Below are 13,306 nucleotides of genomic sequence, written 5' to 3' on the forward strand. Positions count from 1 at the left end.
TTTTTTTAAATCTGTCTAAATGTAGGGAAAACATGCTTGATGCATGCACCAAACTCAGGAAAGAGACTGTTATGGAGATCTCAGAAGACAGAGCCTAGATTCCAGTAAAGGACAATAGGCAAAGCAAGCAGTTTATTAGATGTCTCAAACATGCAAATACCTAGAAGAGGGAAGGGTACAATTTGAAAGTCAGAGCAGATAGTCTGAAGCCAGGGAGAAAAGCTTGGGAGGCCAGAAGAATTTCAGACAGAGAGAAAAAGCATTATTTCCTGATGTCAATCAATTGACAAGTATTTATTAAGCATTTACTATGTACCAGAAAATATACTGAGCATCAGGGATGCAGTGACAAAAATGAAGTGGTTCCTGCCCTCAAAAAGCTTACATTCTGTCAGAATTCTCCTTTATATATTTCTCAGTAGTATAGTTGTAAATTCTTGTTTAAAAAGAGAACTATGTACTATTTCCAGGGAGCAGAGTCAAACATTTAATAAACTTTTATTCAACACTTTGTATATGTTAAAAACACTGTATTAAAATCTAGCTTTACAAGGAAATGTAACTTTCAAGTTAGCGCACAAAATCTAATGGAGTAGACAACATAAAAGACAAATAAGAACAAGGGGATGAGGGAAAGGCAAAAGTCTGTGTTCACTCCTGCAAGTTAATCCTTTCCCAGTGGGAAACAATCCAGAGAGGAGAGATAGTGATTAATCTATAGAAAGGCAACAACACATCAAAGGCAGAGTCCTTCTATTCTTCTTTTAATTACATTATTTTCTTTTTTATCTTCTAACCTAGATTCTATGCTTTTTTGTCTTTCTCTGACCTAGAATATGAGTTTGCATATAACAAAAATCCAATAAATGTTTATTGAATGAATGTTAAATCAAAAATGAACTTTCTCTCTCTCTCTCTGTCTCTCTCTCTCTCTGTCTCTCTCTCTCTCTCTCTCTCTCTCTCTCTCTCTCCCTTTCTTTCTTTTTCTCTCTCTCCCTTTCTTTCTTTTTCTCTCTTTCAATAGCTTTGTACACCATGGAAATTAAAGTTGAAAAAGATATGAAGACTGGAGAGAGCACAGTATTATCTTCAATACCTCTCCCATCTGATGACTTTAAAGGTACAGGTGTAAAAGTTTATGATGATGGCCGAAAATCCATCTATGCAGTCAGCTCCAATCACCATGTTGCACATAATGGCACTGATGATCTAGCACCCATTGAGGTGGAGGAACTTTTAAGACAAGCCTCAGAGAGAAACTCTAAATCTCCAACTGAATACCACGAGCCTGTATATGCCAATCAGTTTTGTAGACCTTTAACCCCACAGAAAGAAGGTGTAACTGCTGGACCAAATGTTCCAGAAAGGATGCACATTCAAGCTAATGGACTAGGCAGTTTAAATGGTTCTTCTCACAGCTTGGGAAATGGCTTACAGAAAGATAATCATCTCAGCACCACGAGACCAATACCTCGCCCCAGATCGATGGTTCAGCAGACAGAGGATAGCCTTCGTACCCATCCAAAGATGATGCCGTCTTGGGAAGAAACAAATGTGATGCAGGAAGAATGTGTGCCCTCATCCAAGGCAAGAGAGAGCCCCCAAGAGTCATCCATTAGGAAGTCCGTATACCCATGTCCTTCACCAACTCTCCAGGAAAATGAGGAAGACATCAAATACAATGTTGTTCAATCCATGCCTTGTAATGTAGATGACTCAAAACCTGTTACCATGATTTTCATGGGAATATCAGCAAGCAGAGGAGGATGATGAAGAAGAAAAAAAGCTCCTCACAGGGTATGATGGAATCATCCATGCTGAGCTGGTGGTGATTGATGATGATGAAGAGGAGGAAGGAGAAGCTGAAAAACCATCCTATCATCCAGTGGGCCACTATAGTAAGGTTTACCAACCTGCTAAGCCAACACCACTCCCCAGGAAGAGAACAGAAATCAATCCACATGAAAATTCAAGCCATCAATCACCTCAAAAAAAGTCTATAGCCTTGAATGAACAAAAGGAAAGCTTAAATCATCCTATCCACCATCCTAACTTTGATGGCCACAGAGCTGGAGATGGGACAGAGGATCCTTCCCTTACAGGTAATAAAAAAGACAAGGCATGTCAATGCTGTTCAATCATGTGATGAATAGCTTCCTTAAGCTGCTCCTTCTGATTAATAAGCCTCTTGCTTAGCACTTTTTGGATCATCAGAAAAACTAAAATGGAATGATTGTTTTCAAAATTATTCATCTGAATTGTTGTCATTATGCATCTAGTTTATTAACTCACATTTCTTCTTAGTCATAAGGTTAAATTTGGCATATCCAATATTAAAGTAGATAATTTTGCAAGGACAGCCCTAAAAAAGGCTTTGTTAAGAAGGAATACAGGATGGACAAAGATTGTGGTCATACTTGTATATTGCATTATTTTATCTTAGTTATTTTAAGTTCCTCTTCAGACATGTTATGTTATTTTATGTGAAAAGAGTGGAATCCTTTTTATATTAAGTAACTGACAGTATTGTTTTCCCTGCACTTATCAAACACTTCAAAATGATGTGTCTATCATCTAACATATGCCTTAACTTTTCAAGAAAAGCCAAATAACAGACTTTATTTTCCTGGTATTTTTCCTACCTTGCATTCACTGAGTATTTTTTATATTTTAACAACTTGATTATCTATTTCCTTATTTTTTCTATATATTAATAGGAGTAACACTAGTTTTCCTAATGCTTTATATATCTTTTAATTCTGCATTCCCTTTTCCAGTTCAGCAAATTTATTTTTCAACAGATTTATTATACAAATACATGCATTTCTCATACTATCATATGTTATTTTATGTGAAGAGAGTGGAATCCTTTTTATACTAAGTAACTGACAGTATTTTTTCCCCTGCACATATCAAACACTTCAAAATTATGTGTCTATCATCTAACATATACCTTAACTTTTCAAGAAAAGCCAAGCAACAGACTTTATTTTCCTGGTATTTTTCCTACCTTGCCTTCACTGATTTTTTATATTTTAATAACTTGATTATCCGTTTCCTTATTTTTTCTATATTTTAATAGGAGTAACACTAGTTTTCCTAATGCTTGTATGTATCTTTTAATTCTGCATTCCCTTTTCCAGTTCAGCAAATTTATTTTTCAACAGATTTATTATACAAATACATGCATTTCTCATACTATCAATTTTTATAACAAACATGAATGGGAAATCATCTTTGACATTTTTTCTATAAAAAATGATAACTCATCTTTTTTTAGATTTATTGCATCTCAGTCATCATATCTCAGGCAGATTATTTATTTCCAGTTCACATTTGTAAAAAACAAAAAAAGGCATATCATAATAAATTAGAATGACTATATTAACTGTTGAGGAAGCCATGGCATAGAACATTAAACGCTGGACTTGGAGTTAAGAAGACTGAAGTTCAAATACCTCCTGTGTCTTTTATTAGGTGGGTGGCTCTAGTCAAGTCACTTATCTATACCTCAGGCATTTCAAGAAGAACTATGAATTCCATTATAAACAGTTTGTAATGTGTTGGAAGGAATTCCCATACTGGGAATTTCCCATAACCTTCTTCAACTTTGACTAGTGAAATATAAGAATCATAGGCACTAAGAATTACAAAAAAAATGAAAGAATTTCTAAAGCTTATATTTTAAAGTGAATTTGATTGAAAACCAATGGTTTTGAAGTTCCAATTAATTCAAAACATCTTTAAAGTATGATTGTACTTGCATTCTCAAAAAAAAAAAAAAAAAAAGTCTCTTCCTACTCTTCCTAGGCGATTTAGTGTCCTTAAGGCTGCACTCCTCCTGACAAACAGTTGAGTTCCATACCATTCATTTAGCTAATTAAGTTAAAAGTGCCAATTCCAAATCTAGTTTAGTTATTTGCAGAAACTTTTGGCTTCCCGGAGAGCGTGCCCTCAAATTCCCTTCTTAGATCAGAACTGAAAAGATGGGACTTCACAAAAGCAAGCCTGAGCCACCACCAGCTTTCCTTTCTTTTCCAACAATGAGCTTTGTTTAATCTTTAAACCTTTCAGCTTAATTTCAGCTAAGAAAACAATTTGGGAGACTTTGAAAAGAATAATGGACCATTTATGATCAACAAAGACTGCATTACATATCTTAAAACCTCCCCCTTCTTGAACTTGGAAATTAACCAGCTCTCTTCAACATCCTCATTTCTTCTGCTCTAACAGTGTCAACACATTTGCGAAGTGGATAAAGGCAGGAAGTGACTAACTTTTTCAGACAACACTAATCATGGCCACTGAACTAAAATAATCAAAACAGGAAAACCTATTCCAGACAAAGTAACAATTCAAAGGGTTCTATTATCATTGAAAGTTACTTGTAAGATAAAATACTCTGAATTCACTACCTCTCTCATTAAATTGTTTCAGATACTGTTTTCCAATTTAGACCATGAATTACAGATCTAAGATAAAACTTTAGTCAAGAAAATGGTCTAACATACATATCTGAGTCTGCAGGCTCAGCCTTACACAGGTGGAGCAAGATTTCAAAGGCATCAGAAGCTCCATCATTCCTCCCTTCTCCCAGCATAAAAAAATGTATTACTCCAATTTCCACCACTGCATTCAGCTGCATTCTTTTAACTGGGTTCCTTAAGAGTTCAATTAAAATGGAAATTATCTTGTGAGAGGTGCTATTGAAGACCTTATCAATAATTTGCATGTGGATGTAACAGATTATTTCCTGATAACTTGTTTTCCCAGGGGGAAGGACTAAGAGAGTATAAGAACCTTATTTGACCTTGGGGAGAAAGGATGTTTTTGGAATCGGGCTTTCTTAGTCTAGGGAAATTGGATACACTGAAGCCAAAATATGCCAACTTCATAGATCTGAGAAGCAGCATCAAGAACACCAATTAAGATTTTAGACTGTGGTTTTAATCTGAATTTCAAGATACCTCAATGCCAAATATAGATGTTATTGGATTATTAAATGGTCCTGCTGGTGCTCGATTAAAAAAAAATCACAGAATTTCAATAGGGGAAGAAACCACAAAGGTCTTTTAGTCAAGTCCATATACAAATAATAATTTCTCTCTTTCACTCCCCCACCCCACAAAAATCCCACTAACTAGTTCTCCCCTTCTACTCCCTTTCCTGACTTCTCTGCCATTGTCTCTGGTCTCTTTTTCTTTCTGACTCTGTCTCTCTCACTCTCTCTGTCTTGTCTCTGTCTAGAGCTCTCTCCTACCCCCCAACTTTCATTTCCTTTTTTCCTCCTTGTCTCCTCTACCTAATCCCTAGGCCATGTGAAACTTGTAGACTCTGTTAATGGCAATTAGAGCAACCACAAAAAGGGGAAAGTCATATTGAAAATTGCCACTGGGAGGTTAAGCACTTAAACATGAGTCATCCAGACCAATATCTTTATCTAGTTATATTTCGAATCCAAAAAAAAAGTGAAAAGGAAGCCTAGACATAGTTGTCACTCTTAGAGATCTTTCTATCCCCAGTGTTCTCTAACCCCAAGGAGCTACTCTTCCTCTGCTGTGCCATGATCCTGTAAAATAGAAAGAAAAAAAATTCATAAGCATTTAATCTTCATCATATCTTTATTTATTTAAGAAGTAGACAGTTGTACTCAAGAGCCCTTTAAAACATGATAACCCATGAAATAGGATACTTGTGACCTTAGCCCTCAGGTTTAATGTGTCATTTTTTAAACTTGAATAAACATCTCTCTACATTGTCCACAGCATGGACATTTTCTCTCCTCCCCTGGAAAGCACAAATTATAGTGTGAGATGAAAAGAATAGAGAAAATTACAGAAAAAAACCCACAAAATACAATTTCCCTTCCAATCTTTACCTCCTGCTTTGGCATTGTTTGCTTATTCTGTAGTTTAATCTCTGGCCAAGAGTGAAGGGGTAGCTAGTCTTCAAATAGACTAAATTTAAAGATTCCTATAGGAAAAAAAAGTCAGATTCTCTTCTTATATTTTAAAAACTATTTTCTTCAGAGCAGGATGAGGCAGCTAGACTTTGTCCCAGGATGGAAAATGTAGAAGACATTCATAGCACCTTTCTAAGAAAGTATTCTTCCCCCACCTAACTCAAATCCTATCAATTAGGTATGTTTCTTCCCCTTAGTAGATAAACTTTTGTAAAAGTAGAAACCTTGGAATTTTCCCAACATGCCCACAATGGGTATGGTTTAGAGCTCAACTTCTTAATCTGTAGTTTGCAATCCCATATGGGGTCTCATAACTGAATGTGAGGGTCATGTATTTATCATTTATTATTAGTATACCTATTTTATATACCTATATACTCAGTTACACACAAAAAAATTCTCTGTTTAAAGAGTTTGTGAGAGGAAAAAATAAAAGTTCTTAAAGAAGAGTTTTCCCTGCATCTCTAGTGTTGCTTGCCTTGAGTGAAAATGCTAGTTGCAATTTTGATATTCTGTGGTACTTTTAACTCTTTTTATTCAAAGATAAATGTGAGCCTTAGGAATCAACTAGCCCAAATGCTTCATTTGACAGTTGAGGAAACTGAGGGCCAGAGAGATTGACTTATTTGTTTATGGTAATAAGTAACAGATTATCTTCCTTATGAGCCTAAAGACTCAGAAAGGGTATCACTTCTGTCTTTGATGCTTAACATTGTGCTTGGCATATAATAGGTCCATAATAAACATTGGCCAAATTAAATGAGCTCTTTAGCAATCCCCTTGCAACTGGGAGCTTCTATGATTCTCCAACATACATTTTGATCTATCAATAAGCCAGGTATTTATATATATTCAAATGGGAAATAAAGCCTTTTAAACCCAGGTTTCATACAACAACTGCTTAGATACCTTCTGTAGGATAGAAATATGCACAACTACTAACCTGTATGTACTTTACATTTAATATTATCTTTACTGCACTAATTGGATATTTGCTATATAAATCCACACTCATTTTTCTAATCATTGTAATAATAGGCTCCTTCTGTTTCTGAACATGCTTCTGTTTTAAGTTAACCTCCGCTTATTTCTACTATCTTTTCGTACATAAATCAATGCTTACGGTGTTGGACCAAACCACTGGAGGTATGTTGCTTGCTTCCCATTTTTTCTTATCCAAAAGATATTTGGAGTTAAAATCAGGAAGTCTGGCATGAACTAACATATTTTTTTCTGTCTCTCATTCACAGCACTAAGGATGAGAATGGCAAAACTGGGGAAAAAGGTGATCTGACAGATGCTTACTTATATAACTAAGCATCTCTGAAAGAAGAAATTGAAGAAAGACCTCATATTCTCTTCTGGATGGTTTTGCTTTTATTCTTCCCTTGAATTCCATACCCAAAATGGCATGATGTGTGTATAAAAACATACACATGTTATGTACATAGATTAAATATAACACATGCTTATAATGCCATGCATTCATGGTCACCATTATTTGTAAAAAATATGGATGTCTGGAAAAAACACATGTTCACCTGTTGCAGTTAAATGATATGCTTTAAATGGGAAAATTCCAGCATATTTTTATTGAATTGATACCAAAGCATTTCTAATAAGAGCTTGTAAAAGTTAAAAATAAAATTATTTAAAATAGAAATTCAGTTGAGTAACTCTATGTTACTAATTGGTACTGTCATTTTTTACATGGAGGATATATCATCCTCCTGTGATTTCATCTATATCAAGATCTCCTTGTGTGGAAAGTTTCTTCCCCTACACACTTCAGCTACTCATCTACAATTTTTAGAGATTGCCTAGGGGCATTGAGAGTTTAAGTGACTTGCTCAGGATCACACAACTAGTAGATAACAGAAACAGGAGCTGAACCCAGATCTCCCTAACTCTATAATCAGACCCTCTCCAACACAAAACTCTCATTTTGCTCATGTGAAAATTGGAGTCCTGTGTTCTTTTTACAAGAAATCTATACACTTACGTCTTTTGAAATTTGGAAATCACCTTGAATTAGTAAAATTATAAGCAAATGGGGGCTACTTCCAGAAGATTAGCTGGCCTAATTTGGTAGAGATATGTACCCTAAAGGCCCAGACAAGACCTGTCCTAGAGATGGAACATGTCTTTACCAAACATAATTTGACATTTTCTTCTAACTTGAGTCATCATCCTTTCATATACACTCTCAGAAAATATCCAAACAAAGATTGTCTATGCAAAACTGGAATGTTTGATTCTGTCTCAAGAGATGAGTCTTAAATTCCTAGATCCCTAAAATAATGAAGGATATAACAAACAGCGAGTTATTGTTTTAATTAGGTGTTAGACAAATTCAAATGAATAAACCTCAAACAGCTAAAGTTATGAAAAACCAGAACAAAAATAGGGATGACTTGTTTGCCAATGTCAAGAATTTCAAATTCCATTGTAACAGAATTGCACAAATAAATAAATTGCACTTTTCTTTACCTGGGACAACTTCACAGAGGTCAGTTTACATATGTACATTAATTGAGTCTTTATAAACTTCTTCAAGATTTTCATGCAAAAGACATAGTTTCTGGGTTACCTGGAAAGTTCTAAGTCAGGCCTAATAATTGGAGCAGCAATGCATTCCAATGGCAAGTATTTGGATGCTTGTGATTATTGTAAACATATAGTATATATTTACAGATACGTGTATGTATCTGTACATATATGTGTGTGTATATATATATATATTTATATAAGCATTTATATGCCTATGTGTGTATATATATATATATATATATATATATATATATATATATATATATCATCAGGCATGATAAGAGAGAGATATAGAGACATAGAGACAGAGACACGGAGAGAGAGAGTCACAATTGATTATTGATAAATATAAACATAGATATAGAATTATCCCCATAGAATTATCCCACATAATGTGGGATGAGACTGGGGACAAAATGAATGCCATATGCCGATATGAAAGGCCTGATTATTGACAGATATAAATGTAGATATAGAATTGTGTATAGCTGTATTTATTTATTTTTATTTTCCCCTTCTATCATTAGGTAAATAAAGATGCAGAAGGTCATGGCATTCTGGATTCAAATTCCATCTCTTACCCATATTACCTTTTTGACTCAAAGAAAATGATAGGGCTTTAGACTTGGAGTCACAAAGGCATAAGTTCAAATTTTATCTTAGACACCAACTGTGTGACCTTAGAAAAGTCGTTTTATTTTTGTCAGCTTCTTTTTCTATAAAATGAGGGAATTAGACTCTAAGGTCCTATCCAGCCTTAATCCAGTGATCAGTGTCCCTAGCAGCTCTCTAAGACTGAATTTCAAGTGTCAATCTGTAATGGTAGAAGGCGTGTCCTCACAGGTAGTTCCTTATGCCATGAAATAAAAGGTCTAGTCAAAAACAAACAAACCAAAAAAATTTAAACTGGGTAAAAAGTGGATGGCATCTCTCCTAAACTATTATTGTATGTAGGGTTGTTCAAGTGAAGGGTAATATAAATAGAGCTAGCAGGAGTTCAAGATACTGGACTTAAATTTGTGAATTTGGGATCTTTGTATTCATGCATTCTTAGACTAGTTTCTGTATAACATCAAATTTACCCCTTTTCCCCTCCCCCCAACTCCTTAGGTCTCTGCCCCTCCCTTCCCTTAATCTAAAGCATCCTGTTATAATCTGAGCAAGACAAATAAAATGTGCTACTGATTTAAGAAGACCAGTAGTCCTCCTTGGGGAACCCAGTTACACCAAAATGTCACGACAGCACCTGCCAGTGGCTCACCCTTTAATGCAAATCCTAGCTGATGGTAGACGGCAGCTGCTTCTATGTTATAGCCAAGAAGTCTCCTCTGGTTTATTCCCTGTGGCCCAAGTGTTTTCTCCTTATTAAAACTCAAATTCACATCCAAGGCACGGAGGAGTCCTGACATTTTAGTCATTACCAGTGTCTGTCTTAAAGGGAAAGTCATTTCACAAAGGGAGTTGTGACAGTAAGCAGTGACTCTGAAGAGTAGATGTGATGTGAATTTATCTAAAACTACAACTTTTGGCATTTATATTGTCCCTAGTCTCATCCCACATCCCTCCATCATTCCTAAAATGCACTCCCTCCTTCTCTCTGCCTATAAAAAATCTGTCTCTTTTTTCAAGTCTCAGTAGAGGCGCCACCTGTCCATGAAACACACAGAAAGAACACCAAGTTAAAGATCATTCACTTACTAGCAATATGATCCTGGCAAATTATTTGGCTCCTCTGGACCTCTATTTCTCATCTGTAAAATGAGAGGATTGGGCTAGTTAATGTAAATCATCTCTTCTAGTCTACATCTATGATCCCATGGTTCCCAAAATTCCCTTCTCAAATTTCTAGGTACAATGTCTTTGTCCCATCACATCCCACCCTTCAATTATATTTATATGCATATACATCATATCCCCAAGATAGGAACTGTTATATTTCATCTATGTATCTGCAGTGTGTTGAAACTTCCTCCTTTTCTCCTTCCCCTTCTTCATCTTTTTCTTTGTCATCATCTTTTTTCTTCTTCTCCTCTTTTTTCTTCTCTTCCTCTTTCTCTTCCTTCTTTTTCTTCTTCTTTCTTCTTCTTTCTGCTTCTACATCTTACTATGTCTCTCACCTAATACTTAAGAAACTTTTGTGGGTTGCTGAGTTCCTGTACCTGACACTATACTAGGTGCTTCTGAACAAACAAGCACAAAGAATGAAATAATGCTTACCTAGCACATGCTTGCATTCTAATGGGGGAGACCAGTACATATAAACATCTCTATAGCATAAATATAAACGTAATACATACATGTACACACATGCATGTGTGTGTATGTGTATAATTTGGAAGGGAGTACACTATCTGTTGGATAGAATCAAGAAAGGCTTCATGTAGAAAATGGTGTCTAAGCCGCATCTTGGAAGGAGAGAAACTGTGTGTGTTGTGAGGATTTGAAAGAAAGCCAATTTAGTGAGATTACATAGTATAGAAGGAAGAATAATATCCAAGAAGGCTGAAAAGGTAGGTTGAGGGCAGATTCCATAGGCCAGTAAAGTTCATAGAGAAATTTGTTTTATGCAAAAGCAGAGGTTCTTGTCTCTTTGGCAGTCTGGTGGAGTCTATGGAAGCACAGAATAATCTTAAAATGTGTAGAATAAAATACATAAAGCCACAATGGAAATTGAAATTATAATGAAATATGGCTGCAGAAAATTTTAAACCAAAGTCCCAGAGCACAGTTTGAGAATCACTGTAATCTAGAAACAATAAGAGGAGCCATTGGTTGAGTAAGGTCAGATTTGCACTTAAGGAAGACTTCTTTAGCCCCAGCAAGTAGAATAGACTAGAATACAGACAAACTTGAAAGAGACTCATTTTGAATGTTGCAATAATTTAGACAAGAGATGATAAGAGCCTGGACAAAGGTGATATGAGGTAGTACAAACTAAGCTACATAGAGGGGAAAGGAGTCAGATGTGAGATATTATGAAGGTAAAAATCTCAAAATATGGCAATTGACTCGACAAATGGGGTGAGGGAGAGTACAGAGTGTTTAGAACCATGTCTGGGAATGAATAGTTGAAGTAATCCAGTACAATCACTATCCTATTCAGTTCGGGGTCATCTGCAAATTTGAATTGCAAAAGAAAAAAAGTTTGGAGATTCTCTTATCTTACAAAATTAAGATTTCAAAAGTTCTCAACATGTTGGAGTGATGGAGCCAAACTAAGAATTTACTAAGTTGCTTCAATAAAGCTTTGATTTCATTGATATAAATATTCCATTTTATTGGTGCAGGTCATGATTCCATTCACACATTCCCATCCATGCAATTCTTATTTTCCTACAAATAACCATAATAATGCTTACATTTATAAAATAATTTATAACTAATAATACCTACATTTATTTTACAAATTTTATCTCACCTTATCCTTTTAACAAACATGGGAGGTAGGTGCTATTATCCCATCTTAGTGATGAAGAAACTGAAAGGCAAAAATATTTTAAGTGACTTACTCAGTCACGCAGTTCTTGAACTCAAATCTTTCCTGATATTGGGTCCATGATCTAAATGCTCTATCCACTGTACAACTTAGTTACTATCTCCACAGAATTGCTCCTAGTGTGCTTGAGGAAACCTTCTAGATCAATGGTCTCCAAAATGTGGGGTCTAAATGCAAGACTGGTTTGATTTCAATGAATTAATGATCCACCAATTAGAAGGTGGGAACCTGAGTCACATCTCCTTTCTTCCTGATAGATGATCACAAAACTTGTCTCAGACACAAGGACATTATCCCTTCTACATACTATCAGCTTAACAATTCCCTATGTTGCCTTCACCTTCCCTTTCCTGCGCAATCTGCCAACTTCTTCTCTTCCATTCCAGGGTAATCCCCTTAAAGCCTTTTTAACCCCATGTCAAACTAAGCAACCACAGTAACATTATGCAAATGTTGTTGGAAAAATCCACTCTCTCAATATACTCTCACCCCACCCCTCAGGAGTCTATGCTGGAACTTCTTTTCTCCCTCTATACTACTTCACTTGGCAACCTCATCAGCTTCCATGGATTTAATTATTGGTCTCTTAAATTAAGTAAGATTCTTAGATCGATCTATCATACTCTAATCTCTCTGCTGACCTATAATCTCACATTTCTTGCTTCTCATTTTGGGTCCATTATTCCGCTGTCCTTCAGATTTCTTGAAGTGGATCCTGAGTAGACATCTTAAACTTAGCATGTCCAAAACTGAACTCATTATCTTTTTCCCCTAAAGCATCTCTACCACCTACCTTCCCTATTATTGTAGAGGTCCTCCCAGTTTTTCAGACTCATAACCTATGTTCATCCTCAACTTCTCACTATCTATTTACCCACATATGCAATCTGTTGCCAAGGCTTTTCAATTTCTCCTTTGCAAAATCTCTGAATAAGCCCACTATTGCCATCCTGGTACAGTCCCTTATAATGCCGCACCAAGATAACTCCAATAGTCTGCTGGTAAGTTTGCCTGCCTTGTCTCTCTCCACTCTGATCCATCAACAATTCTTCCACTAAAATGACACAAAAATATATTCATAAATTTCAGTGGCTCCCTATTACTACTAGAATCAAAACCAAATCTTTTCTGGCATTCAAAGCCCTTCATAACCTAACTCCCTCCTACCCTTCCAGTTTTTTTATACTTTATTGCCCAGTAATGCTCTTTGAACTAGTGACCTTATTGGTGTTCTGTAAACAAGACACTCCTCCTCTCTGGTCTAGAAATTTTCTAGGGCTATCCCCCATACTTGGAAT

The 13,306-nt window shown here is 35.8% G+C and overlaps 1 protein-coding gene and 1 long non-coding RNA gene across 2 annotated transcripts in view; one reads left to right on the forward strand and one right to left on the reverse strand.

Annotated features, from left to right (window-relative positions):
- PALMD (palmdelphin) overlaps nt 1–7,625 on the forward strand; it is a 68,498-nt gene extending 60,873 nt beyond the window's left edge. The window contains 3 exon segments of the mRNA XM_074262766.1: nt 1,025–1,746; nt 1,748–2,102; nt 7,213–7,625. Of these exon segments, the coding sequence (XP_074118867.1) occupies nt 1,025–1,746; nt 1,748–2,102; nt 7,213–7,256 (1,121 nt within the window). The 3' untranslated portion in view covers nt 7,257–7,625.
- LOC141539683 (uncharacterized) lies at nt 5,498–11,992 on the reverse strand. Its single transcript, XR_012481374.1, has 3 exons — nt 11,931–11,992; nt 10,211–10,263; nt 5,498–5,569 (listed from the first exon to the last, which is right to left on the reverse strand). It is a non-coding gene; the product is annotated as an uncharacterized LOC141539683 (long non-coding RNA).
- Nucleotides 11,993–13,306: the final 1,314 nt, after the last annotated feature.

This window comes from Sminthopsis crassicaudata, chromosome 4 (genome assembly GCF_048593235.1).
Source record: "Sminthopsis crassicaudata isolate SCR6 chromosome 4, ASM4859323v1, whole genome shotgun sequence".
Lineage (NCBI taxonomy): Eukaryota > Metazoa > Chordata > Mammalia > Dasyuromorphia > Dasyuridae > Sminthopsis > Sminthopsis crassicaudata.